The sequence below is a fragment of the Pipra filicauda genome, unplaced genomic scaffold (genome assembly GCF_003945595.2).
Source record: "Pipra filicauda isolate LSUMZ 115617 unplaced genomic scaffold, ASM394559v2 scaffold52_size3558583_pilon, whole genome shotgun sequence".
NCBI classification, from domain to species: domain Eukaryota; kingdom Metazoa; phylum Chordata; class Aves; order Passeriformes; family Pipridae; genus Pipra; species Pipra filicauda.
The window spans coordinates 3057037-3080038 of record NW_024104676.1 but is presented as its reverse complement, the minus strand read 5'-3'; the positions used below and the strand labels follow the sequence as shown (position 1 = coordinate 3080038).

General features: G+C 39.5%; 2 protein-coding genes across 3 annotated transcripts in view; both read left to right on the top strand.

Moving 5' to 3' along the window:
- Positions 1-4: 4 nt before the first annotated feature.
- On the top strand, positions 5-19397 carry PRKAA1 (protein kinase AMP-activated catalytic subunit alpha 1; the record flags this gene model as incomplete). Its single annotated transcript, XM_027714577.2, is given in 10 exon segments — positions 5-43; positions 45-192; positions 5584-5725; positions 6957-7050; positions 8290-8434; positions 10150-10237; positions 11121-11345; positions 12669-13155; positions 13553-13679; positions 16256-19397. Coding segments are annotated over 10 exon segments (1740 nt in total), but the record flags the coding sequence as incomplete, so codon positions are not given.
- Positions 19398-20311: 914 nt separating this feature from the next.
- Positions 20312-23002, top strand: part of TTC33 (tetratricopeptide repeat domain 33) — a 35266-nt gene continuing 32575 nt past the window's right edge. Inside the window, exons 1-2 of one of the 2 annotated variants that reach the window (XM_027714579.2) lie at positions 20312-20389; positions 20584-20812. In XM_027714579.2, coding sequence (XP_027570380.1) covers positions 20592-20812 — 221 coding nt within the window. In that variant the 5' untranslated portion in view covers positions 20312-20389; positions 20584-20591. Of the gene's footprint in view, positions 20390-20423; positions 20515-20583; positions 20813-23002 lie in introns of those variants that run through there. The other variant, XM_039387073.1, reaches the window with a different exon arrangement.

The following is a 23002-nucleotide window of genomic DNA, read 5'->3' as shown; positions in this document are numbered from 1 at the left end:
GCGGGCGCTCTGTGGTTGCTCCTCCCCCGCCGGTTCTCCGGCCCGGGCGGGCGGGCGCTATGCGCAGGCTCGGTCCTTGCCTCAAGATGGCGGCGGTGGCGGATAAACAGAAGCACGAGCACGGGCGGGTGAAGATTGGGCACTACATTCTGGGGGACACGCTGGGCGTCGGCACCTTCGGAAAAGTCAAGGGTGAGCGGCTACAGCGGGGCCGGCAGGCGTTCGGCCGCCCGTCAGCGGGGCCCCGGCCCGCGGGAGCGCCTCTCGAAGCGGGAGTTGCGCGGGCTGAGGTGCCGGGGTGGGACTGGCGGTCCCGCAGAGGGAAGCGGTGGCTGGGGTAGAAACAGCTTCCTCATCTGTTTATGCGGAAATAGCCGCTAGAAGCTAAATGCTGCTGCGTTTGTTTAAAACGGCGCCGGGCATGTAGCGAAAGTAGGGAGTCTTAGTTCTCGAGTTATCTTTCGTAGCGTTTTGCTGCAGAAAAGTCTCGATGTCCTTGTAAGGAGGGCAGGATTTCTTTCTCTACCAACAGAGAAATAACCGTAAAAAGGTGGGTCTGGGATTGTTGGATTAACCGGCAACAGAGCTGACTCACAGTTACGGAAAGATTTTGTGCTTAGTCTGCTTGACCAGTGGTTATCAAAGTTTTTCTCAGCTCAGACTTTAAAAACTTTACACCGTAGGGGTGTAGATACTGTGCTAGTATATTTGAAGGCTCGTAAAAATAAAATAGAAGTTAAACCTACCCAGCACAGGTGGAAGAACTGTTCATTAGCTTATTCTCACTGTTCCTGCTGTGTTGCTTGTGAGAACTTCAGATATTGGGGCAGGGAAACTGACAATATCTTTTCGCAAATGAGTTGAGTTAAGCTCAGTCTATATTGTTCATATTTTTTTTTTTTTTTTACTTAGTGGGTGGTTGCTATTATAACCAGTAAAAAACACACAGCTTTTTTTTTTTTCAGTGTAGATGTTCCATTGTATGTGTTCTGCACAAGCTCTTTCAACTGTTGGCATGTTCTGAAGACGTTACTAATGTATAGGAAAGAGGATATTTTTCTCTGGGAATGCAGTGGAAAATATTTTGAGAGCAGAGCCTCTTTTTCAAGGCACTTGGGAGTAGTGACGCCTAACTGGCAGCTGGGATACCATTCTTTTCCTTGGGAATTTTCTTTCCTTAAATAAAGAGAAAATAATATAGCCCAGAAGACAGGCATCAGGCTCTCCTTCCCCATGAAGGGACCATATGGTTGAGGGGAGGAGTCAAAGATGTCTTTGTTTTGGGTTTTTTACCCAGCACACTGCACAAAACTGAAATTGACATACCATCAATGTTTTAATATGCTCTTAAATTTAAGAGAGCTCTGTTGTACCCCTGCTTTTCTTATCCCTATGTGATCTACTGTGTTACTTTTGCTTTAGCTGTGTGTGATAAAGGACATTTTATTTATGATGCACTGATTTTCCTCCTGGGCACACATTTTCTTCATTTAATACCAGATCTGTGTTTTCCTCTAATTCTAATAATTTTCATATGGTTTCATCAATTGACATAATGTGAAAACCTGTAATAAATGTGTTCACTTCTTAAAATTCAGTTAGAATTGTCATTGAGCTCAAGTGATGTAGGGGGTCAGGCATATGGCTCCTTGAAAGTGGATGTTTAATTTTAACAGCGATGGCAGCCTGAAAACATTGAAGTGGAAAAACAGATTTTACTTGGTAATTGTTGAATGTCTCATGCTGTCAGATGAATTCACCCTGCTGCTTACCGTAGATGCTAAAATGCCAAAAGTGAAAAGCTGTGAGATAGAAGAATATTGAACTTAAACCAACTATATGAGACACATTCTCATTGAAACTTTACCATGATTCAGTGTGAAACATCTATCCCTAAGGTTGTCAATTTTTTCTTTAAACATTGCTGTTGTTTTCTGCTGAAACCAAATGCAAACTTTTATTTCCAGGTATTTTTTGATTTTAAGTGAGTTTTCATAAAAGGAAGAGTATTCAGGCTTCCAGTGTTCCATACTGAGAAAACGAGGGGTACTACTTCAGGCTGTAAATACACAAGAATTGTTCCAGGCCTCTAGATCTAAGTTATCAGTGCTAGTCTGTATAGATTTCAGACATAACGAAAGTAGGTGGTGTTTATCAAGGCAACAATAAGGGACCTGGAAATGGATAGTGAAGATCAGTATGATGTGTAATGTTGTGCAGCAGGTTGGCTTTGCACACCGTGAACTACCGTTTGGGGTTTTTTTCATGTTAGTGAAAACATTTGTTTATCCCATACTTTTAAAGGCTGCTTTCGTCTGAGCTTTGAGTTGGCTTTTTTGGCTTATTGCAGAATTGTTTCATTGAATACAACATAAGCTTGTTCAGCTTTTTTTTTTTTTTTTTTTTTTTTGCTACTCACTTAATGACTGATACTTCTATTTCATGGGAATGTTGTATTTACTCTGGATGGCCTCACTATCAGTTTTTTCCAATTGAAGAATTGCTGAACTAAGTTTGAGACCCTTGCTCCTGCACTTCAGCTGTTAAATGAAGTTGCTGCTGCTTTGAGACTGTCACTGTCTTGGAAGTCTTGCTGCTGTGCAAAGCCGCAGTGAAGCTTGAAGGCAATTGATATTATCAGAGAATAAAGAAATACAGGGAGATACTAGGTCTGTTAAGTGAACTTTTTTTTTGGAGATTGCTCTGAAGGGCTGGTAGGTAGTTGAGGATTAGGGTGATAAACATACCTTTTGGTTACTTGAAATTTGTTTGCGCTCCCTTTTATAGGTAATGCGAAGTAGCTTTCAGAAGGATAACACTGACTGCTTATGTGTCTACATGGTGATATCGTCCGAGATGATGCTTTCAGCTCTGTCCTAATCCCGAATTCAAAAGTGTCAGCAGTCTGTTACTAGTCTGTGTCTGACGTTTTACGTAACGGATACCATATCCAAGAAAACAGTTTTATTTTATGATGTGGATGATTATTGAAAACTTGTATCTTAAAAAGTTAGATGTGTTATAATTTTATGTTGAATTAAAGGGAGGCAAAAATTACTGAATTTGAAATGTTTTAAGCAAGAGAACAGGCTTTTTGGGATCTTTCTGCACCCAACCAAACCACAGTGTGTTTTCATTACAGTCATTTATTCAAAGTTGGCAGAGTTGAAGAAGCAGGAAATCTTGTTTTCTCCCAGTCAGTGAATAAAATTAAGGCTTGAGGCACACAGCCTTGAAGGCTATGACAGCTAGAATTGGTTTCAGTCAACTGCAAATGTTAGTTTAGTTACTTTGAATGAAAAATTTATTTTGAAAAACTTTTTTTGTGTGCCTTGCATATTGAACAAAGCTTGTAGCTAATAAATGACTTTATAATGTTTTTCTGAGTGCTAAGGAAGTTCTGGTCTAACATAGACTGACAAATCAAAAATGGAACAAATTGGCTCAAAAGTGAGGCTTTATAGCATATATACAGAATCCTTTATACACATAACACAGAACTGCATATATATAGATGCTAAGCTGTAGAATTGGTCAGATATATATGCTACTTACTATATTAAACATGCACCTTGTAAAGCAAAGGAAGATGCAGATTCATTCTGATTTTTGGTTAGTTTCTGAGAAGCTGTTTCTTAGTAACAAAAACTAATGTTACATTTAAACCTACTGTTTAAAGATTTTTTTCAAATACTTATAGCTTAGTTCAGTTCCCATTATGGATGGGCAAAGACCTTGTAATTCAAACGGAGGAGTTGATTTTCTTATTTTTTATGTTGAAGATTCTTTACCCCTTAGGGTTTTAACATAGGTGATATAATTTGCTGGATTGCTTTGAAACTTGAATCACATTTGAGCTGAAGAAAAGAAGGGGGTTGTGATTGCTTTAATTGTTGATCTAGTTCAAAGCAGATAATTCTCATACAGTTCCAGGCACTCACCTATCACTGCTTTGTGCTCTCTCTAGAACTTGTGGTGGATGTGGGCTTTGTCCTGCATTCCTCAGCAGTGGAAATGTGCCTGCCCAGTACTATGGTTATTGTGGCCATTTTTAGGTACTGGCTTCTGAATGAAGGGATATGTCTTTTCACCTTGAAGGCAGAGCCTTTCTGTGTTCTCAGGTACTAGAGATGTCTGAGTGCAGCATTGTGATGGTTCAGGGTCTTGGATAATCCACTACTGAGTTCCCTGCAGGAATTTAGAATGCTTTATTTACACAGTGGCTTGTAAGAATAACTGCTCAGATGCTTGTCATTATCTTTGCCTCTCTGCTAAGAATTTCTTCTCACTTGCATTGGTGTTTGGCTCAGTATTGGGGCAAAGGGCAGCGGGAAGATCTTGTGTTGTGAATAAAGTTTGCAGGTGGGTGTTATTCTGTCCAAATTATCTGTTGAATGCAGAAGGATTTTTGTTTGTCACTGCTGTTTAATCACAGCTTCCCATGAATATATTTAAACAAAGTTTGAAGCCTGGAGCTTATTTAAATTCTCAAGTGAGGGGAGGCACCCAGATAGTATATTCAGCACAGGCCTGTTAGTAATGTCTATTCATGTGGACAAGGATGGACCATGTCGGTGTCCCTGTAATTTGGCTTATCTTCAAAATGTTGGAATCAGGGTGGCAAATAAATATGGTATATTTATAATTACTGCAAGCAGAAGCCATGCAGATAGTGCAGCTTTCTAGTGGAAGAGATATTTAGCTTCTAAATGTTTTATCTGTGATCCAGTGTTGGGTTTAAGAAAAATATTCTTAACAACTTCATTGTGACTACTTGCAATAGCTCCTGCAAAGTTTAAGTCTTAAAGAGGGGCAACTGATTGGGAAATATTTTACAGTTTAAAGAAAAATTAAACTCCTCAGATTCTTTTCCACTTCCAGGAATGTATGAGGTTGCATGTTTGCATTGTTTTTCATTGTTACTGTTGCATTTCATTTTGTGCATTTCTGGTAACTTTTGCCACTTACTTTATATAGTAAAGCTCTGGTGTTAACTGCACAGACTGTGAGCTTGTAGAGCATCAGACTGGTCCAAGGACAGATACATTTTTGTAGGTAAACTGATCAGATGCTCATAGTGGTAATTCGGAGCAATTGCTGAAACAGGCTTCTTGAAGGAGGGATAATATCAATTTCTTTAGTAGAGTGATCTCTGCAGATAAAGTTGAAGAGATACAGGAAAACATGTTTGAGTGGGTTACCAAGTAAGCCAAAAGCTTGGAGTGACTTATACAGGGAGAGAAAATGCTCTCTAATTAGCAAGGATGGCAGGGTTTCAGGATATGCTTTGTTTTTGTTTTTTTCCAATATTGCAAAAAATGTAGTCATGCTGTGAGACTTCTGAGGGTACGCTTCAATGTTTTTCTTACATAGACACATCTTCTAATGCTTGAATTGTGGAAGAAGTTGGAGCAGGGCAGAAGAAATTACATACCATCTGATTTTCAACCTCCCTAAAGATAATGGGGATATGTGGAATGCTAACACCTTAACTTCTATTTCTTGGTTACAGTCAAAATGGGCAAATCAGGTCTTTACTGAGCAGTTGAAAACCCTAACTAAATACTTCCTTGTTTCTTGCAGTTGGAAAACATGAGTTAACTGGACATAAAGTTGCAGTGAAGATCCTGAACCGACAGAAGATTCGCAGCCTTGATGTTGTAGGAAAAATCCGCAGGGAGATTCAGAACCTCAAACTCTTCAGGCATCCTCATATAATAAAGCTGTAAGTTTTGTTTGCTGTAATCAAACATATTTAAGCAGTAATCTCACTGATCTGAAATATGTTTAAAGGGCAATACTACAAACAATATCTTGTCAAAAAAGTAACCAGCTTCAAAATCTGCAGCTGTGCCCTCTGTAACATACTTTCACAAAACTTATCTTTCCTGCAGGCTGGACAGCTTCCCTTAGATCTTTGCTTAGAAATTCTTTGGACAGGTATATAAAAGGTAATGTCATGACAGATACTTCTAGTAGCATCCATCTCTGATTTTAGAGGCTACTTCATTTTTGTTTTTCTGTTTATATTTGATCTTTTTTTTTCTGCTTAGAAAATGAGTTATTAAGAACAAATCTGTAAAGGTCATTCTTACAGTAAGTTTATGGTATTTTCTCAAAATGTTCTTAGTGATGTGCTGGTCAGCGATCTCTGTTTTTTCAGTGTAGATTGCTCTCAGGAAGCTTTTTCTGTGTTTAAGAACATGCAGTTTGTTGTATGTGATTGATAATTCTAAAATCTTCAATATAGCAGCTACCCCGTGTCTAAATGTGGTATTTACAGTATGCCTGTTTACATTTCTTAGTTTATCCATAGTTCATCAGTGGATGTCAGAGTACAGCTAAGTATATCCCAGAACAGACTCCTCATGTCTGGTCTGCGGAAACAAATTATAAAAATAATTGACTTTCTTTTGACTGTAATTTCCTGCAAAGTTAACCTGCACCTCTAGAGTGTAGGTGACTTTCACTGTCTTAGTCATGATGTTGGTGTTTTTTTATTGGTAGAATCTTGCTTCCCTACTGCCAGTGACAGATGCTATGTTTATGCAATCCCTTTAATTTGGCAACAGCTGTTACACTGAAGCTGAATTGTATTGTGTAAGATCAACTCACTCACTTCTGAAGTGGGTTAGTTTTTAGAAGACTATTGAGCTGATTTGTCAGCAAAATTGCTTGTGCTGCCAGTTAGAGTCCATGAATGAGTCCAAAGGACATAGCTGTAGCCAAAGCAAAATAGGAAGTGTCACTATACCAATTGAAATATCAACATGAAAAATGAAAGAGGCAACAGTGAGAGGAAATAGCTTCTGAAACATATTGTCGTTCCAGTAGCTGTAGATTGACTGAAAAAATATTTTAAAGTATATTTTTATCTGACTGTTTGTACACCTTTTAACTAAATGTAACTACTCTTTTACTGAGTGTGTAGACTAATAGATACCTTCTATTATCAGGTACCAGGTCATCAGCACACCCACTGACATTTTCATGGTGATGGAATATGTTTCAGGAGGAGAACTGTTTGATTACATCTGTAAAAATGGAAGGGTAAGAAGTAAGCCAACTTTGCAAATCGGTGACTTGAATTGTGTTATTGCTTTTGCAACATTCCTGTGTCACCCCACACTGAGGGGACAGACAAATTTGTTTCGGGTATCCTTGCTAGAATGGTACAATTAAAGGTTTATTTTGTCTACAGAATATTATGATTAGCACAGGATTTATGATTAGAGTAGCACAGGCTTTCAGTGAGCAGAATCAATGCAGTACAGTTTATAAATAGTTTAGTACGGAATTTCTAACACAACTTAACTTATCAAATCACCCAGACCCTCTGCAGATCTAGTCAAATCTTAATACATATTCTTCTGTGTCAATATAACAATCACAGTCTAGACTTGAAAATCATATGAAAGAATACAAGTGACTCAGTTCTCCGAGGAAGCAGGGTATTGTGGAGGCATCTGTAGCCACTGAAAAGTCATGAGTCTCATTCCCACTTATGATTTGTAACTGTTTGATGATAAAAGACACTGCTCAGGCTCCTGTTGCACTTCCTTATTCCATGACACGAGGCCGGCTGGTTGCCTGGGAACTAAAGGCTGGTAAGGAAGTGGGTAATCAGCCTTACATCCAGGACTCTTGAGGCTGGTGGGGAGGGTGAGAAGTCTGGTTTGTCTGCTTGGTTCACAGGATCTTCAGGGCCTGATAATGAGGGAAGGAGCATGAACACATGACTCACTTGGTCACAGATGGCTGCTTGCATCATAAAATGGAGTTATTAAGCTATCCTCATTATCAGGGGCTGGGACCGGGGGCCCAGTCACACTTTGTTAAATGAAGGTGTGTTTTCGTGTATTCTGCTTTAATTTTGCTGTTATCAGTTAAAATACACTTTATGACTGTGTTTTGTTCCAAAACTACAAGTGGTTATGTGTTAGCGCATTTCAGATCTTTATGTGTGACTTTGTCATAGCATTTTTCCTCTTTACTAATATGTTAATTTTCAATGGCAGAGTACAAACTAGATTGATATGTATCTAGCTGGAGTGGCTGAAAACTGTTTCTTCAGTAAAACCCAGTATTGAAAAGCTATCAGTAGTAATTGTGCACTTATTACTGTCTTTAAGTCTTAGAACAGCTTCTGTGAAAGCTCCGAAGTCGCCTCGAGAGACTGTATAGAATACTTCATTTAGTTGTTAGGGAAAAATTTCCTCTAGCTCATACAAATGAAAACAAGTTAACTTCCACTGTCTCATAATGGTTTAAAATCTTTGTCTATTTTAGCTTGATGAGAAGGAAAGTAGGCGTCTGTTCCAGCAAATCCTTTCTGGTGTGGATTACTGTCACAGGCATATGGTGGTACATAGAGATCTGAAGCCTGAAAACGTGCTGCTTGATGCACACATGAATGCCAAGATAGCTGACTTTGGTAAGGATTTCTTTTTTGTGTCTGATTGCATCTCTGGTGTTAGAACCTGTTAATAGCTATGGGAAACATTAACTAAAGTGTGTATACTTGAATATCCTGGTGGTGGGACACAATACAAGAGCATCAAGAGTATAAATCTAAAGCAAAATAATGTTCCTGCACATCTACTAAACTTGTTTTCCTCTCAAGCTTGTTTTTCAAGTATTTTCTGTGGCTAGGTCAAATTGTGAACTACTTTCTTTGGTTTTCCTTAACAGTACTTTCTCTGAAATGCTAAATGAACTTAGTTCCTGACCTTTCCACTTCAGAACTCACTGCTGTTGCCTGCCTTCACAATCCGTAAAATGTAGGTGCTTGGAAGGACAGTGCAGGAGCAGTTCACCATCTTTAAGAACCCCAATGCAATAGTAAAAGAAACTAGTCCTCCTATTAAATTAGACTGTTGAAAGAAAAAGAAATTAAAGTGTAAAAGTAAAAATAAGAACAGTTAAGTCTTGCAACCTCCTGTGCTTTTTTGCTATGTATGTGCTTAACTAGTCAAAAAGCTTATTTTTCATAGCTGTTTGTGACACAGTTGCAGAGAAGCCTTGCCACTAGTCCTTGGAACTATCTGAGTCAGGAACCCTTACCATATAAGCATAGTAGGGTATCTATGCTGCTATGTCATGATGATATATCTCATGTAGTCATAGTGGATAGGCCCTTGTAAAGTATTTTGAGTCTCCAGTGAAAGGTGCTAGGTAATGTTGAGTATTCTAAGTATGTTTTAAAATTGTGTTCAGCTATGGGCCCTGGGAATCATACTGATTTCTCGTGTGTAGAAAATGCTGTGGGTGAAATGGCTTACATGGCAAAGGAATGAAGTACAGTAACTTAATGTCAGTAAAACTGTAGCACTCAGTTAATCATGACTAGTTAATAAAACCTTTTGTGTATTAGGATATGAAAGCTAGTCAAGCCGTACTCTTTCATCTCCACACACCACCACTACCCCACTGCACACTCCCTGCTGCCCCATAAAAGGGCTTCCTTCTTGGAGACTGAGTTCTTTGGCTTATGGTAGTCTTGATCATGCAGCTTCTATTGAAGAAACTAGAAGATATTTTCCACAGGTCTTAGACTTTACTGAGGGCTGGTAAATGAAGATGGTCTAGTTCTAAAGCAGACTTTAGTTGCTAACAGAGTATCTAAAACTAAATTGCTGAACTGCAGTGATTCCAGAACCAGCTGAACAGTGCAGCAGTTTAAATTGTGGTGAAGTCATGTTTATTCCTCAGCTCCCCTTAGAGAATTCTGGGAAATTCTGTGGTAGTGTCTTTCACTTCGGCATTTTAGAAGCAAATGTGTTTTTTAGCACTTTCGTGTTAATGAGCAAAGTCCTATCTTGCTATTCTGCTTCATCTCTCTTAGAGCAGCTTTGTTCTCTGTCACGCCTGTGTCATCCAAACTGAACTGGTTTTTGTCTTGGAATGAATATGTTTTCAAACATTATGGCAATAATGTTGATGTTACTCAGATTTCTGGTAAACTAAATAGAGGATTATGTGGCACGGTCATATGAGAATTTCAGTAACTCCAAACAATGTTATTTCTTAACTGTGATAAATTTGTTAATTTTCTACTTTGATTTACTAGTGGTTTGTTCTAGGCGGTATATGCAGTGTGAAATCGTTTTGCTCCCTGAATTTTTAGTAGTTACTCTTATACACTTTCAGGTCTATCAAATATGATGTCAGATGGAGAATTTTTAAGAACAAGCTGTGGTTCCCCTAACTATGCTGCACCAGAAGTAATTTCAGGAAGGTAGTTTCTTTTATATTGGATACATGTGTGCATGTACTTCAGTCATTTTGCTGCTTGATTCTAAAGGCTACAAAACTAGTTCAGTTGACAACCTTGATGCTGAGAAACTCTGGGCTGTTAGTGGTATTGATAATTTTTCATGAATATTTAAAGCTTCTGTGAACTAGCTTTGAATAATTCCTGTAAAGTAGAGCTGATGTCTGATGCCCCAAATCCAGTGTGTACAATATGCCTGAATTGGTTTAAAAATCTCATGTACAGCTCATACCTTGGAAGGAAAGGTGCAGGCAAAGCCTGCTGTGAGGTTGAGTAGCAGTGAAATACCTGCTGCAGAACAGATACTCAGTCTGGAGGTAACTTGCCCTCTTGTGGACTATGATTGTCAAATCTGCCCTCAGTCAACTACCCTCATTTTGTCAATTGTTGATTGGAGACCAGATGTCTGTTTTACTCTGGCAGTAGCACACAATGTGTGATGGGTTCTGCTATATGGACTTGTCTTAAACTTTTTGGCCTCGATTTGGGAGATAGGTGACTTTGCACCTTGACTTTCCTCTAAGACATTAGTAACAATTTACGACATAGGCTTTTTTAGTAGTAGATGCATGTTTTTTTTCAGTTTGCCATTGTTTGAAATTTCATTGTGGATTATTTTTATATAATGGAGAGGAAAGCTCTGTACTTATGCCCTGTTACATATTAGAAGAGGAAGGACATTAAAGTTCAAGGGAGGCATGGCATAGAACTGAAATGGTATAGTACTTGCACATCAGTTGTCCTAAGTTAATGTGCTTTTAATTACTGTGATACAATGTAAGAAAGTTGAAGAAAGAAATATTTAAATGTATTGCACACAAATAACTAATAGTTAATCTTTTCACAGGTTATATGCAGGCCCAGAAGTAGATATTTGGAGCAGTGGGGTCATTCTCTATGCTCTATTATGCGGAACACTTCCATTTGATGATGATCATGTGCCAACCCTTTTTAAGAAGATATGTGATGGTATCTTTTATACCCCTCAGTACCTGAATCCATCTGTAATTAGTCTTTTGAAGCACATGCTGCAAGTGGATCCAATGAAGAGAGCAACAATCAGAGACATTAGGTAAAACTCTAACTGATGTCTGATCACCAGATGATGGAATTACAATGGTGCAAATCTGGAGAGCAAAGAAATCATTCATACAGCTTGTGCATGTTTTTTAGACTGAGATGAAAAATTCGGCTTCTGGTGGTTCGGTTTTAGCTCTGACAGTGCTCATTTTCAGTGGACAATGAAATATCTATTGGAGATCACAGTAAAACAAATTATGTTATATATAGAAGTTCTGAGAAACTTTAGGTTTAAGACTGCCATAGCAAAGCTGTTTACCTGTAGAATGCTTTGCAAAAATTACACTATATAGACTTCTCTGGGTAGAAAAAAATTGTCTTAGCTGTTAAGAACCACTCTTCTGTATTGTACATGTCTGAGGAAGCTCTTTAATCTGATAATAAAAAAGTTGTTGAATAATGTTGGTTACAGAGCGTGGATGGATTATAAATCCTTAACAGTTCTGTTTAGAACAACTAAATAACAGAACTAAACAACTGAAGCAAAAGTCATCTTGTTTAGTAAGGAACAAAGAAGCTTCTCCTAAGAGGGAGCAGGGGAGGGAGTCAGAAGAGGCAGCCCTTTCTGCAGCAGAGCAACCATAAGAAGAGGAGGAGGAGGAGGAAGGGACTGAAATTATAAATGAGAGAGAAACCACCTGATCCCTATCCCTAAATTATCTGGGAGATAGCAAAAAGATTTCAACCATCAACCAGGTGAGCAAATTCTCAGCTGGTTACTCCAATGCTGGGATGTTGGGGCCAAAAGTCAGGAATTAGAGGGTGAGGAAGCCTGGCAGCTGGGATCCCTTGCTTGGGATAAGGCCATTGACAACAGGATTGTAAAAGGATGAGGAGTCTTCAGTCTTTGGAGGTGAAGAAAGGTATCCCTTCAGAGAAGGTCTTGCAAACTCCCTAAGCAAATGGACCATCGCTGGAGGAGGTATATCCTATATCTGAGAGAATTAGCTGTAGTGGAGGTGATCTGTAGCAACCTGGATGACAATCATGTATCCAAAGACTGGTGAATATAATTTTATATAAAAAGCTGGTTGATGAGTTATAGAAAGATGTTTTTGGAGCTCAGGTAGTTGAAAACCTTACAGTGAAAAGGATTGGGTTTTTTTCAGTCTCTTGCAAAATATCTACTAAAATCTTGTGCAGGCGGTGGTTAACTTTATGTGCTGTTGTATTTCCTGTGTTCCAGGGAGACTTCGACTGGCAACTGTGATTCTTCTTGTACAGACTAAAATGAATTTTATTTTTTTAAAGATTTTCGTGTTAAAAATGTTTACGTTACTTACATGCACTCAGAATTTTTTATTTTTAATTCTAGGGAACATGAATGGTTTAAGCAGGACCTTCCAAAGTATTTGTTTCCTGAAGACCCCTCATATAGCTCTACCATGATTGATGATGAAGCCTTAAAAGAAGTGTGTGAGAAGTTTGAGTGCACTGAAGAGGAAGTGCTAAGTTGTCTGTACAGCAGAAATCATCAGGACCCTTTAGCTGTTGCTTATCACCTCATTATAGATAACAGAAGAATAATGAATGAGGCCAAAGACTTCTACTTGGCTACAAGTCCACCAGATTCTTTTCTGGATGATCACCATCTGTCTCGCCCTCACCCCGAAAGAGTGCCATTTTTAGTAGCTGAAGCACCACGTCCTCGCCACACTCTTGATGAGCTGAATCCACAGAAGTCAAAACACCAAGGTGTGAGAAGGGCTAAATGGCACTTGGGGATCCGGAGTCAGAGTCGACCAAATGATATCATGGCTGAAGTTTGTCGAGCAATTAAACAACTGGATTATGAATGGAAGGTAACAAAATAGAGGATCTTTACAGCAAACAATACATTTTTGTTTGAGCTGTGTAGTTACATAGCCCAGAGGTCTGAAACTGTATTTTCGCATACTGGGATATGATCTCATATGCCTGTGCTGTGCAAGAAGGGTTTTGGGGGAGGCTGTTCATGCTGACAGGAAAATAAGTTGTGCTAATATGTCTAAGTTTTCTGTTGGGGCTGTAGGAATATTTTTTTTTTCTGTTGGCTAAAAAAACCCCAAAACCAAAAACCACACAAAACCCCCCCACAACCCACAAATCCAACGGGTAAGCTTGTAATCGCTTGATAAATACTAGTGAGTTGAAATGACAAAAACAACATGCAGTGATTTGCAAGCTGTTCTGGTTACTGACTCATCTCCTTTGTACTAGGTTGTAAATCCATATTATCTGCGTGTTCGAAGGAAGAATCCAGTAACAAGTGCATATTCCAAAATGAGTCTACAATTGTATCAGGTGGACAGCAGAACATACTTACTGGACTTCCGCAGTATTGATGGTATGTGAAGAATTACTTAAATTAATTGAGTTGTAAGGGAAATCATTCTAAATGCAAACATAATTTATTTACTTAGAAGTGTTGCCCTTTATTATTTTAAACCAATCTAATCTGTATTAGTGTTTCTTTATTCCTTCCTGATCTAGTGTTCCTTTTTTTTTTTCCTCCTTACTGAACTATGTTTATTTCTACTTGTGAGTTTTCTCACTTTGCCCTTCAAATTTTCTTCCTGATTGTGCTGAGGTATCAGCTGCCAGGCAGAGTCAACCCACCAGTGCTAATGGTAGCTAAAATCTGAGACAGGAATTGTATGCTTGCAGTAACTAAAGTCTTGAAAACATTTGGTCTAATCTGTAGAAAGAGATATTTTATAGAGTGGCAGTAGCAGACCATCAAATCCTGGTTGGATGTCTTCCTGGAAATGAGTGGAGGAGCTAATAAACACTGACCACAATGCTTGTTTATGGGCATAGTAGAATAAAGCCAAATTACCTACAGCCAGTGGTGTAGATGACTAGCCTAGGAAAACATTGCATTTATTGAAGTGTGGCTTCATTACAGCATAGGATGGCTAAGACTGTGTCCCATGACAGTTTAATCTGATATGATTTAGCCATACAGTTCTTGCCTTGTTTCTTCTAACAGTACAGGTACTTGCTTAGATCCAGTGGTGCTTGACTGAAGGGACCAGTAGCTGTCCTGTGCTAATTTACTGCAATATAGGACAAATGCCGAAGACAGAAGTTCTCCGTCAGCCTGCACCTCAGGAAGTCCCCCATCATCCCCACATCGCCATTGGCCAATCAGAGCTCAAATCAGTCCAGCAGTTTAATTACCTAGGTAGCCTCATCTCCTCGGATGGTAAGATTGACGGGGAGATAGACAACAGGTTAGCAAAGGCATACAGTGCTTTCAGAAAGCTTCATAAAAGAGTTTGGCAAAACAAACACCTGAAGAAAAGTACCAAGATCAGTGTTTACAGAGCCATGGTGCTGTCTACTCTCTTATACGGATCTGAATCATGGGTCATCTACCGCCACCACCTGCGACTCCTACAATGCTTCCATCAACACTGCCTCCTAAACATCCACTGGTCAGATTTTGTGACCAATACATCTGTTCTTGAACAGGCAGCAGTCACAAGCATTGAGGCCATGTTGATGAGAACACAGCTGCGTTGGGCAGGGCACGTCTCCAGGATGAAGGACCACCGCCTCCCTAAGATCTTGCTTTATGGCGAACTTGCCGCTGGCTGCCGCATGAGAGGAGCCCCGAAGAAAAGATACAAGGACTCCCTGAAACAACATCTCAGCCTTGGCCATATTGACCACCATAACTGGTCTACTCTGGCCTCCAATTTGGAGACCTGAAGACACACCATCTATAACGCTGCTGATGCTTTTGAGAAAGCACGCAGGATCACCCTTGAGGAGAAAAGGCAACGCAGAAAGAATCGTGCCTTGCAGAATATACCATCTAAGGAGTCTTTCTGCTGTGCCTTTTGCAACCGGACATGCCTGTCTCGTATTGGCCTTTTTAGCCACCAACGCGCTTGCAACAAACGTGGGTAGAGCCCTTCCCAAATCTTCGTTCGCGAAGCCCAGCCGTGATGATGAGGAGGAGGACAAATGCCATCCCTATTGGAGAGGGGATGACTGCTTAGAGCCATGCAGCTGGGGGAGAGCAGCCTGCTACAGTCCTGGTTTTAACTCTTAGGGAAATACAACCCAAGGTCGTGGATTTGTCATATTTCTTCCAGCAGTAAAGCTGATTTGATGTTCCTTTCTCTCCACCATGGTTAACTATTCTCTGTTCCACTTAATTTGTACTTAAAAATAGCTTTGTGTAAACAGGAGAGATTACCTTGTCACTTATTTGTCCTGAAATAACTTCGCAGGTGCCAGGTTAGAGTCAAGTTAATGTTCAGTATTTAAAGTAAGAATTAGAGATGCTTCATCATAACACTACCACTAAGAGGAAACTATTTCCTCCTTATACTGAAGGTAAATGTATGCTGCTGCAGTACAACATTCTAGGTGAAAAACTTCCAGAATTGAAGGATAAATTAATGCAGATGTTAGCGATTAATTTAATATACTAATCATAATAAAATCATAATAAAAATGCAAATAATAACAATGTATAAATACCCAAATATAAAAAATAAAAATAGAATAAAGTGGATGCAAGCAAAAAACATCTACAAAACATTTGAACTATTACTGAACTTAATCTTACGCTATCTTGTTTTTGTTTTAAGTAACCTAAACTGAACTATTAGCTGCTGAAATAAGTTCATGAAAAATATGGCTGGTGCTGATCTAAACTAGATGTAAATGGTTGTGGACCATAGTTTAGAGTACAGAAATAATTAGCATAAGGACACCAGCTTTTGTGTTACTATGTATTTAAGCTTTTATTTTGTATCAAATATACAGTTTTCAAAAGCTATTTATGTATTAATCAAGATTTTAAAAGACAAGATTTGGAGGTGTGAGAAGGGGAAGGTATTTGCTTTTCCTATAACTGATTTGATACTGATTCCCAGTTTTCCTCCTCTCTTCTCTTGCCCCCAGATGAAATTACTGAAGCGAAGTCTGGGACTGCAACTCCACAGAGATCAGGTTCTGTGAGCAACTACAGATCTTGCCAAAAAGATTCGGATGCTGATGTGCAAGGAAAATCTGCAGATACGTCCCTTACCTCATCAGTGAACTCTTCGCTTGACTCCTCCACAGCTGACGTAACTCCAAGACCAGGGAGTCATACAATAGAATTTTTTGAGATGTGTGCAAATCTGATTAAAATACTTGCACAATAATTTTGAAGATGGGCTTATTTCTTTTATAGCAATAAGCATGCCTAAATCATAGTCAGATGCTTCCAGTTATAATCAAGTTAAATTAACTAAGGCGCTGAAAAAGCTAGCCACAATGCAATTTGCACGGGGATTAAAATTAGTATGGGCAGTTAGCATATATTATTTTGAAGCTCGAGTGAATTCTGATTGCCTGCTGCCCAATGGCATAACACAGGTACAGGAAATAACATGCCCTTTGGGTAGTGTTTATAATATTTTACATTGAGTGCACATTAGCTTGCATATAACATTTAAATTAGATGGACCTCCTTGGTTTTTTCACTGGTAATACATATGCCTGATGCACTGTAGGTAAATGTACACTTACTAGTTCAGTGACCCAAATATGACTTGTTGGTCACCCTCTACAGTTGTGACTCAGTTGGTCAAAACTATCATTAACAGTAATGTGTTAAAACTGCTATGTTTCTTCCCCCTTATTTGACAGTAAATAATAAAGACTAGTTTGATATGTTACAATGTACTATTTCTAACAATACATTTTATTACATGCATGCAAATCCAGCCAGTTGGAAATGTGTGCAGGTGCTCTTTAATGCACTGAGGGTGAAGTTCTGTTGGCAGTGAGTAGAGCAATTGAGTCCACAACAGCAGTAAGAGACTTAATGCTGAGAAGACTTGGCACTCCGTGGGCTAAATGAAAATGTTGCAGTATGGAGAACTGTGAGCAAGCCCCTGGTCTGTGCATATACCTTAGCGTGCTAGTAGCACAGCAGCTCCTACTGCAGGCTGAGAATCCTTTTTCTTAGAAACAGTTAAGGGCGCACAGCTTAAGGGCGGTTTCCTGCTATTCCAGAATCTAAAATTGACAGTTTTTTAACATACAAGTTTATACTTTGATACAGCTGGTTATCACATGTTAACTTAGGATATACTGTGTAGTGTTCGCTTTGCAGTTAAAACTACATATACAGGTTTTTATTTTTTCCCAAGCTGCCTTAATAGCAAACTTTGCTATTTAATGTAACTGAATTAAAGTCTAACTTCTCAATAGAACGTTGAAAACTGATCATAACAACTTGAGTGCTAATATTGAGAAAGTTTTCAATAGTAAATCACAATTACCCATAACAAAAATCTTTCTGCATTTACAGTTTTTGCAACATTTTAGGAAGAAAATTGAACTTGATATGTTAAAATGGCAGATAGTACTTGTACCTTTAGCCTCTTGCAAATTGGATGTAATTAGCCACAGTTCCATTTTCATCTAGCCCTTATTAGACATAAACAGTCATAAAATATTTAGGTTTGCATTCAAGAATTAATGTTCCCTTCAAAATAATCTTCATGACCTACTAAGTTTCAAGGGATAGGCTGGAAATCCAGGCATTACTATGAGCAGTGAAACCTGGACTCTTCAAATGGATGGCAGTTCTTGCCAATGACTGAGGTTTTATTCATGGGAGACTGCTAGCTACAGATATAAGAACAGTTTAATCCTGGCCACCTGGCATCAGTCCAGAAATTAATGTTTTGATTATGCACAGAATCTGAAGAAACATAAAGCTGCTTTAAACCCAGCTTCTGTAACTCTGTTCTGAACTGGGCGATTGTGAGGTCTGTCTAGTAGGTGGGTACTAGTTACAACTTCATTTCTTTATTCTCAAGTGTCACACGTGGTCTCTGTAGGGACTTTGGCTGTATCACTGTACCTCAAAGTGGAACATAAAGTTTTGCATTTAAACTCCCGAGGTTCAGATGTCAATATGAGGGACCAGTTCCAAATCCTACAATAAAGTCCTGTTTTTAGTCTTTGAAGAATTGGTTCTGGTGTACTGAATAAATCAGTGTTCATTTTTGTAATCCTTTTATTTCGAAATTACTAAATATTGCACTTGCATAAACACTACAAACGCACAGGTTTTTAAATTGCAGTAATTCCTCTTCTGGAATTGGTTTGGGATCACTTACATATGCTAAACTATTTATAAATAGTATCTGCTCCTTGTAATGCTGACAACAAATGCCAGGTGTCAAGGTGCAAATAGCTTTTAATTTTTATATACCTTTTTGGCCCTCTTGTGCATTAAGACAACCATGTTTTTTCCTTAGTTTCAGTAATCTGGAGGTTAAAGCAAGTTTCTGGCAGAAGTGTACAATACGTGTATTTTAAATAAAGTAAATTTTTATTGGTATGGTGGATCAGTTTTGATGGTCAAAGGTTTTTTGATTGAACCGAGATTTTTATAGGGAATGGGAGGGGTAGAAAGGGGCACTAACAACCTAGTTGAACCCAGTTGCCTATTGTGTGACTTTCCTATGCTTTGTAGATCTTGCTGTTGAAATTGCTTTCTTCACATGTTCCTATTGATCTTGCAGACCTTTAGCATTGCAGTAGAAGCTGCCAATGGGCTGTGAAATGGAACTTCACTAGAGAGTTGCCAGAGTTGTAAGGAGGCAGCTTATGGAAATACACAAATTGGTCAAGTGTGTTATCTGTATTCCCAAGCGCACTCCTTTTGGAGTACAATGAATTATCTTGCCTTTGTATTGTAACTTTTTCAATAACATGGATGAACCTGACTGTCCATGTGCAATATAACTCACTAGGTAATGGATAAAAATTCATCTTGGTTGTGCAATATTAAAAAAAACTTTCATGTTTGTCTTGATATTAGTGTTTAATACAAACTTTGAACTAAATTTTATTTTACCAGTTGATTACCATTGTAAGATATGAAGTCCTATTCTTTAACAAATATGTGCCTACTTCCTCTTAATTTCTTTCGACAAAGCTGAATGGCAAAAATGCTTGTTTATAACTGTGTAACTTTTTAAACTTTCAAAACTTAAAACCAAGTAAACATAAAATACTGAACCATCTTGTTTGAAACGGTGTGCATGCTGTCTTTCAGTGTTGTGTATGTTATAAGTTGACAAGAACTGTTACACTTGTTTTAAAAACAGCAGCTATTACAATTTTAGAAGGAGCAGCAACACGACAAAGGACTGCAGAATTCCCAGCTAGGCAGGCTGGTTCCCCAGCTGAGCTCACACGGTCTTGCTGTTTTTTCCTAGATCCTGTAAACCCTTTCGGTGCGAAAAAGGAATTTGCGATGGGAGGGACACTGAATACTCAGTGTAAAAGCTGCCTTTCCCCCCCACCCCGTGGTCACTCGCCTTGTCTGCCCTTTCCACTCATCGCGGATGGGGCTTTTGCCTTGGTATTTGTCCCCGTAACTTGGGAGCAGTTTTAAACCCTGCAGCCTGTCTTTTTTGTTGTTGTTTGGTTGTGGTGGCTTTTTTTTGTTTTGTTTGTTTGGTTGGTTGGTTGGTTGGGTTTTTTTTGTCTTCCGTTTAGAGTTAAACCCCTTCCTGATCAGCCTTGGTCACTTTTCCTTGTGGTATATCCCGGCGGGAGCCGCCTTCCCGCGGGGCGTGACTGTTGTCCCAGGCGCAGTCGGTGCTGCCGAGGTGGCCCGGCCATTCCCGCGCCCCACACGTGTCCCCCTGCGGCACTCGGGCATCAGGAACGGCTGGTTCCTATAGGAACGAGTGTTGTCGCCCCTCCGCTGTTGTCGCTCCGCTAACCGGCGCTGTCCCGGTCCGCACATGCATCCCGGCGGGAGCGGGGAATAGCCGGCCCGCCGCACGAGTTCCTTTACTCCCGGTAGCCTCAGGGCAGCGGGATTTCACACGCACTGACACCCCCAGCCGCGGCTGTCCTTCGGCGAACTACAGCTCCCGGCTGTCCCTGGCTGCCGGAGACCTTCCTTCCCTTTCTTTCTCCCTTCTCTTTTCTTCCTGCCGCTGCCGCCCCGCCTTTCCGCTTCCTGCTGCTGGGCCACGGCACTTCCAGCTCGGGGGAATTGCCCAGTGGGAGCCGCAGGTAACGGCAGTGGGGCTCCAAACTGGGCATCCCTCATTAACACCTGTGGTGGAACCATGGGCAGAACCGGCGTGGGGGACTGCCAGTCTGCTCCACGTTACTGCTCTGGGGTCGAGAGGAGTGAGGTGTGTTTTGTATTCTGTGTGCTTAAATGTTGCGTTACCTAACTACCGAAAATGTATTTTTTTCTCCAGTTCTCCAGATGGCTTGTTTTGGGTGGAAGAGAAAGATTGGTGAGAAGGTTTCAAGAGCCACTTCTCAGCAATTTGAAGCAGAAGCTGCGGATGAAAAGGATCTGGTTGGCGATGATGATACTAACTGGGTGCATGCAACTAAGAGAAGAAAGGAAATTCTCTTAGAAGACTGTGTGAAGAAAAGTAAGGAGCTCAAGGATGAAGGTGCAGACTTGGCTGAAAATAGGAGGTAGTGATGTTGTCTTACGCTTTTACTGAATGAGTACTATGTGCTATTTTAATCCCTTCTCTAAACAATAGGTAATTTGCTAGTATTTGCGTTTACGTTTTTCATATTCTAAAAAGTGATAATTTCATTCTGCCTTTGCTGTGTGGTACTAAATAAGTTGTTGCCTTTGGTGGTGGTGTCAGCTGTGAAGGAGCATGTGTTCTCATAACAACAACAAAAAAGAAGGCAAGAGATGAAAAACTGGTTGGATCTGAAAGTTGAAAGGGTAAATAAGATGCAGTGAGATAAGCCATACCGTAAGTAATGCTTTAGCTACTCTTGAAAATCTGTGTTTTCTCTTATTGAGGGTAAGCCTATTTTGAATGTGTACAGTGCCCAGGCAAATACTGCAAAGCAGCTAACGCGCTGTTAATCTGCTAATGCTTTTGGAAAGTCAGGTTCAGGGAGTTGCTCTGCATGTATTTTGCTTTGGATGTTGTATATCTTTTCTCTGTGGATTCTGGTGTTCTTTTTTGTTTTTTTTTTGTGTATTATGTAAAGTGCAGTGAATCTCTTGAACAGCAGCAAATAATCTGTTGTAGATGTGGTTTAGGGAGGGGAAATACTGAGCAGCAGGTAGGTTTTGGTGCTTTTAATATCTTCAGTTGGTCTTAGAAATTGAGTTCTCCATTACCTGTCAAAAAACAGTACAAAAGCTTAACCCATCCATAAGGATTTCTTGTAAACTTAGAGAGAACTATATCTCATCAGAAATGCTTTTAAGAACCACTGAGAAACTCTGAATGGTTTCTAACAGTTATGAGAAAAAACTTAACATTCATACCTGAGGCTTAACAGAAGTTCTTACTTAGAATTGTAATTTCCATCAGTTACTCTAGCATGCTCTGTACAGTTCAGGCAATGATGGTGATGTGGTGCTGCTGGGTACATAATTTTCAGGCTGATTTTTCTCTTAAAAAGAAAATCACATTGGTTGAAGGATAAACTTACAGTGTGAGACTTTTATTACTTAAACAGGTGAAACAGTTGATGCACCATTACAGGGAACTTGAGGAAGCAGACTGAAAGGAGTGTTTATCCTGTCAGGTCGAAAGTGGTTGCTGTAATTGTGTTCAGATTTATGTGGTCTATTTCTTGAATATCCATCTGTACAACATAAGCAGACATAATTAAATACTTAAGGTAGATTCTTTCCTGAAATATGACGTAGTAACAGTTAAGGAAAGATTTGAGTCGAATTGTGTAGCATGTAGGTAAAAGGATGGTATCTCTTCCACTGAAGAAACTCAGAAGAAAGACAAAGAGTGAGCACTAGAGACTAACAAAGGTTGGTTCTTAGTTGGTGTCACTTGTGGAGTGGAGATAAGGGGATTCGAAAAGAAAACAGACTTGTGAAGAAGCAAGAGGCTAAATAAATAAAAGAATGGGAACTAATAAATTCAACTTCATTTCTTATAGAAGAGAGACTCAGAGGTAATGTGCATGGCAAAAATTAATATGATGAAAGGTGAATTTTGTAAGTGGACCTACTATTACTTAGGTAAAATAGTGATTACCACCTTTATGTGGTGTCAATCTTTTTAGCTTATTTTCTGGTAATGGAAGGCAGCGATGGTGTTAAAATCCTTACCATGGATTTGTTAGTCTCTGTGTGTATAGTAAGTCTGTTTCTGTGGGTAAGTGAAATCTGATCGTCTTATGTTTGCATAAACATAAATCGATCTCAGTAGTTCTTTGGGGGAGGGAATAATGAATAGGCTTCCTGGGTGTCAGAATTTGTACAGCCGCTTTATTTGCCCATCAGCAAACCTGGGAATGGTGTGGATGAATTGTTTGGGAGGTGGTGGCACTCTGTGGGTTTTCAGCTTTGATGGAGCCTACTGGAGGAGTTATTTGTACTTGCTGTAATGTGTGTGCATGAACCTGTGAAGCTGAGACAGAAGAAAAATGGTGATGAAGACAACAGTTTCTGATGCATATTTTAGTCTTTTTGTGGGATGGGAGGAAAGATTAGGAGACAAGCAGAAAAAGGTGTTACACTATGTTGACTGTCACAGTGGATCTGTTATTGTGAAAAACATGTTAGGAGATCCTGACCTAGAAACTTGGTAAGTAGGCAGTCTTGAAGATGGCTTGTGAATGAGTGATTTTGTCAGAACAGCAAGAAAAGGCAGACGTGGAAGAAGTGTC